General features: G+C 43.5%; 1 protein-coding gene across 1 annotated transcript; it reads right to left on the reverse strand.

Annotated features, from left to right (window-relative positions):
* Positions 1-1,578: 1,578 nt before the first annotated feature.
* LOC135395611 (uncharacterized) lies at positions 1,579-3,800 on the reverse strand. The gene is made up of 4 exons (XM_064626715.1): positions 3,732-3,800; positions 2,838-3,049; positions 2,596-2,755; positions 1,579-2,006 (listed from the first exon to the last, which is right to left on the reverse strand). The coding sequence occupies exons 2-4, from the start codon at positions 3,006-3,008 to the stop codon at positions 1,861-1,863; spliced, it is 477 nt and encodes a 158-aa protein (XP_064482785.1). The 5' UTR covers positions 3,009-3,049; positions 3,732-3,800; the 3' UTR covers positions 1,579-1,860.
* Positions 3,801-4,352: the final 552 nt, after the last annotated feature.

A 4,352-nucleotide genomic window follows, 5' to 3' on the forward strand; every position in this document is an offset into this window, starting at 1 on the left:
ATGCAACAGCAACAGCTGAAATAAATTCGCCTGAAACTGGTAGAAATAAGCCCTCGGCACCACCCACTATTTTTCAGCACTAGTCTGAGCGTCAAAGCGTGACGGAAGAAGGTGAATCGACACGCCAAATGGGAGGGAGAGGGTAAGAAGCCCAGCCCTGATAAGACAGCTATGACTCCTGAAATAAAGTGGGTGGTGCCGAAGGCTTATTTCCTCAAATTTTCAGCAAATTTATTTCTGCAAATGATGTTGCATTAGGGGACGGACTTCGTGCCATGTTGAGTAAAATGACCACGAGAAACCTATTTCCATAAAAAAAAAGCTACTGACTTGACAAGTTTTGAAGTACAATTCAAGAAATTTAATTTCTGTGAATTGAAATTAAACAAACCTATTACAAACACGTGGAAAAAGTTCTTGGGAGAGAAATACTTTCGACTGCATGCTTTTCTGCTGCCTACATTTTTTTATTGTAAATACTTATCACGGTTGGTGGGTCGCCCTGTATATGGCCAGAAGCCATCACGTAACGCAATTCTGACTCTGAGATACAGGGAGACCACTGCACATTTGTACTGCAGCTATCAATATCATCATGTGTTTGATGAAGACAGATATAAGCAGACATCTACTTCACTTCTAAATAAAATTGCAGAAATTCGATACTGTTTATAAAAGCGATAAAAATACACACGATGTACACAACAAATTAAAATTTTAACAACAGACATTGACGTTTCGGAGCCTATGCAGACCCCCTCATCGGAATGAAGCAGGAGGCGGTTACCCGGTACTATTTATGTAGCAAGGGGGCGTAGCAGTCTGGTAGTGGTCCTGGGTGCTTGTTCAAAGCATTATTTGTTCTTTTGATGAACCAGGATCCAAGTTGTTTGCGCACTCCCCAACGATTTTCACGTGCCAAAATAACAGGGTTATCTAAATCCACGTGGCGGCCTGTCTTGTGGGCATGTTCACACAGTTCTGTGTGCTTATCTGTGCTCTTGTAGATATCTGTGCTCTCGTAGCGTTCCTTCATCCTCGTGCCCGTCTTCTTCCCCGTTTCGCCTCTACTCAAGCAGCACAATGTACTGAAAGTCGAGTGCAATAGGGGTGGATGGGTAGGTGGAAGGCCTTGAACAGACTCTTGAAACTAAAGAATATTGATAAGACACATACCGTCCACCCCTATTGCACTCGACTTTCAGTACATTTTGCTGCTTGGGATACATACACGTTCTGGCAATCGCTGCATGAGGACGTGTATGTAGGCGAGACGGGGAGGAAGACGGGCACGAGGATGAAGGAACACTACGCTGATATCTACAAGAGCACAGATAAGCACACAGAACTGTGTGAACATGCCCACAAGACAGGCCACCACGTGCATTTAGATAACCCTGTTATTTTGGCATGTGAAAGTCGTTGGGGAGTGCGCAAACAACTTGAATCCTGGTTCATCAAAAGAACAAATAATGCTTTGAACAAGCACCCAGGACCACTACCCGACTGCTACGCCCCCTTGCTACATAAATAGTACCGGGTAACGCCTCCTGCTTCATTCCGAGGGGGGGCGGGGTCTGCATAGGCTCCGAAACGTCAATGTCTGTTGTTAAAATTTTAATTCGTTGTGTACGTCGTGTGTATTTTTATCGCTTTTACAAATTTGATACTGTGCGCTTGCTTTCCTGATTGGGCTTGACGACCATATTTCCAGTTCTCCTATCAATGCTATCCATACACATTTGTTCGCAAAAGGCGGTACATAAAAAGCTAGCTTGTAAGCCAATGTAGTAGATGTCTGCTGAGCCTTCTATTCATCTTGCAAGACTTGTCTTAGCTTAATGGTGGAAAGGTTACTAGTTAGTTGCATTGTTGACAAGACCATGAAGGCTCCTCCCTTGTTCTCTTGTGGTCCCGTTCTTTAGCATGACGAAGCCAAGACTTGACAACCATTTCGATGTCAAAGTCTGTTGTTTCCTTCAGCCGCTTGTTAGACCTGACAGCATCTGTGAAAAGAAAATGAGTGAATTGCACATGGTCTAGTATGGAAAATGTTTGGAGACAATTATAACGCCTTTGTTCTTTGCACTTCACGCAATGTACCATTTGCTGTGTTCTACTGCGAGCTGCACTCGAAGTTCAGTTCACAACAGTGTTAGAGGAAGCAGCACTGGACATCATCCAACATTCTTGCACCAGTTAACATGATCGCCTTATATATTTCTTGCCATGTGACTGAATATATTAATTTACTAAATTTTCCTTTCCGATAATAATACTGTGATATGCATAAACGAAGGTGTTCATCTCCTGAAATAGTCACGCGTACACACCAAGTGTGGTATCATGCTCCTCTGCCGGTGGGTTTATAAGCTAGGGATGGCTGTTCAAGCAGTACCCTGTACTTGGTGTTGAAATAGGAGGCACCACGTATTAATGGCACAACACAGAAAGAGACCTATACATAGCCTATCTATAGCTCTATCTACTCAGTGCAACGAAATTGAAAAGCAGGCAACAGCAGGTGCCTATCAAGGGAAATGCCACGTATAAAGCATTTTCGAAGTACTTCACAACATGAAACCTGATGCATACCTCGCAGCACTGCCCAAGACTCTAGTTCGCAGAACTTGAGCTTCCCTTTCGCACCCTGATAGCTAAAGTTAGCGACCACATTATCTGTGCAGAGCAGCCTCAGGATCCTTGTGGCTGTGTCGTGGACTGTTGCTCCTCCAAAACTTGACCAGAAACGCTTCTGAAGTACAAGCAGAGAAGTAAAAATTATCACACAACTGGACTTTTCTTATAAGACATATCTTAATGCGACAAATACGTACTATTTTTCCTCTTGTTGTGCTGGAGGTCAGGGATGAATCGAACTTCAGGAAGTCATCCAAACTGCTGTAGGGGCCTTCAGTCACATCATCTGTCTCGGGCACGGCCACTCCCGAGTTTGTAGCTAATGACACCAGAGTGTCAAGTTGGGTCGTATGTTGTTCTTGTTTCATCTTGATGGCATGCAGAAGCCTCAGTATCTCTAGATGAAACTCTAGACAAAAAGACAAAGAAAGCCAGAGACATTCACCCACAAAATTGTTAATGGAATCAGGTGAATGATGATATAAGGTCACAAGGCACGATAGAAGCATATGTATCGCGTTAAGAACACGTGCATGCTAAATACAAAGTAGTGTATGCAGGAGGGAAATTGCCCGTCTTCACTGCCAAAAAAAAGGAAGAGAGTCTCTTCCATGCATTTAACACACAGGCAAGTATGATGTTGTATATGGCACACTGGTACAGGAAAGAATTACTACAGAATTACTGCAAGTTGATATTATACCAAATTTGGTGAAACTACAAACATTTCATGAATCAGAAGCGAATGTGGTCATGTTTCATGCTTGCGTGTGGCCATGCACACCAGCATGCCTTCAGTACGTGATATCCCACTGATCACTTGTCTTGCTCGTCCATACTTGTGGGGTGCTGTCGTTCAAATGTAGCGCCTTGTAAAATAATTTTCCTTTGCTTCCTACAAGAGTTGGCATACTGTGCTACTGACATGCTGTTCATGATCGCACTACAATTATAACATTTTTCTGCACATATATAGTAAGAGGGATAAAATAATGAAATACAGAACATGTCCAATACCTCCCACTGCTCTCCTACTTAAAGCATGTATATGTGACAATCTATCACAAGCGAGTTAAAGACAAACTACTCACTGTCATTTACAACTGAGCAAACTGTTGATCTGGAGATGTCCTCGACTTCATCACTCCAGGATGTACTGGCTGAAATACGAGGCTTAATAATGTCACTTCACAAAGCAGAGACATACTGAGAGTTCCACCCTTAATGCTGTTACGTACCGAGAGACGTGTTGATAGAAGGGCTTCTTCTAGCTGTCTTCGCTCATGAGGTCTTCGTTCCTGTGGGATATAAGGGATAAAGTTGCTAAGGTGTGAGGCCACAAAAGGGCATGGTAGCTATAGCATCAGAGATGCACCAATGACTATGCAATTAAGTCGACAGTACTAACAGCAAAAAAAAAAAGAGGAGTGCCAGGGACTTGTGGTCGATCCGCCATGTGACTCTTGTGCTGCTTTTTCTCGCTGGCATGCGATTTTTTGTTTTGCTTTCCTTGGTGAGCACTGCTCACACCGTAGCTTCTCCCCACCCTGTTCTTTGTTACTTTGGACGCCGTCTGCTCTTTGCTCGCATCAGCTACGTGCTGTGTCCAGACTTCTGTAAATAGCAGATGCGTAGTTGTATACCGTATGTAGCCCTTGAACCTCGCAGGCACTTTCTGTGGTAGACTTTGGCATGAAGCATTCTATTCCTCC

Source organism: Ornithodoros turicata, chromosome 5 (assembly GCF_037126465.1).
Source record: "Ornithodoros turicata isolate Travis chromosome 5, ASM3712646v1, whole genome shotgun sequence".
In the NCBI taxonomy this organism is placed as follows: Eukaryota; Metazoa; Arthropoda; class Arachnida; order Ixodida; family Argasidae; genus Ornithodoros; species Ornithodoros turicata.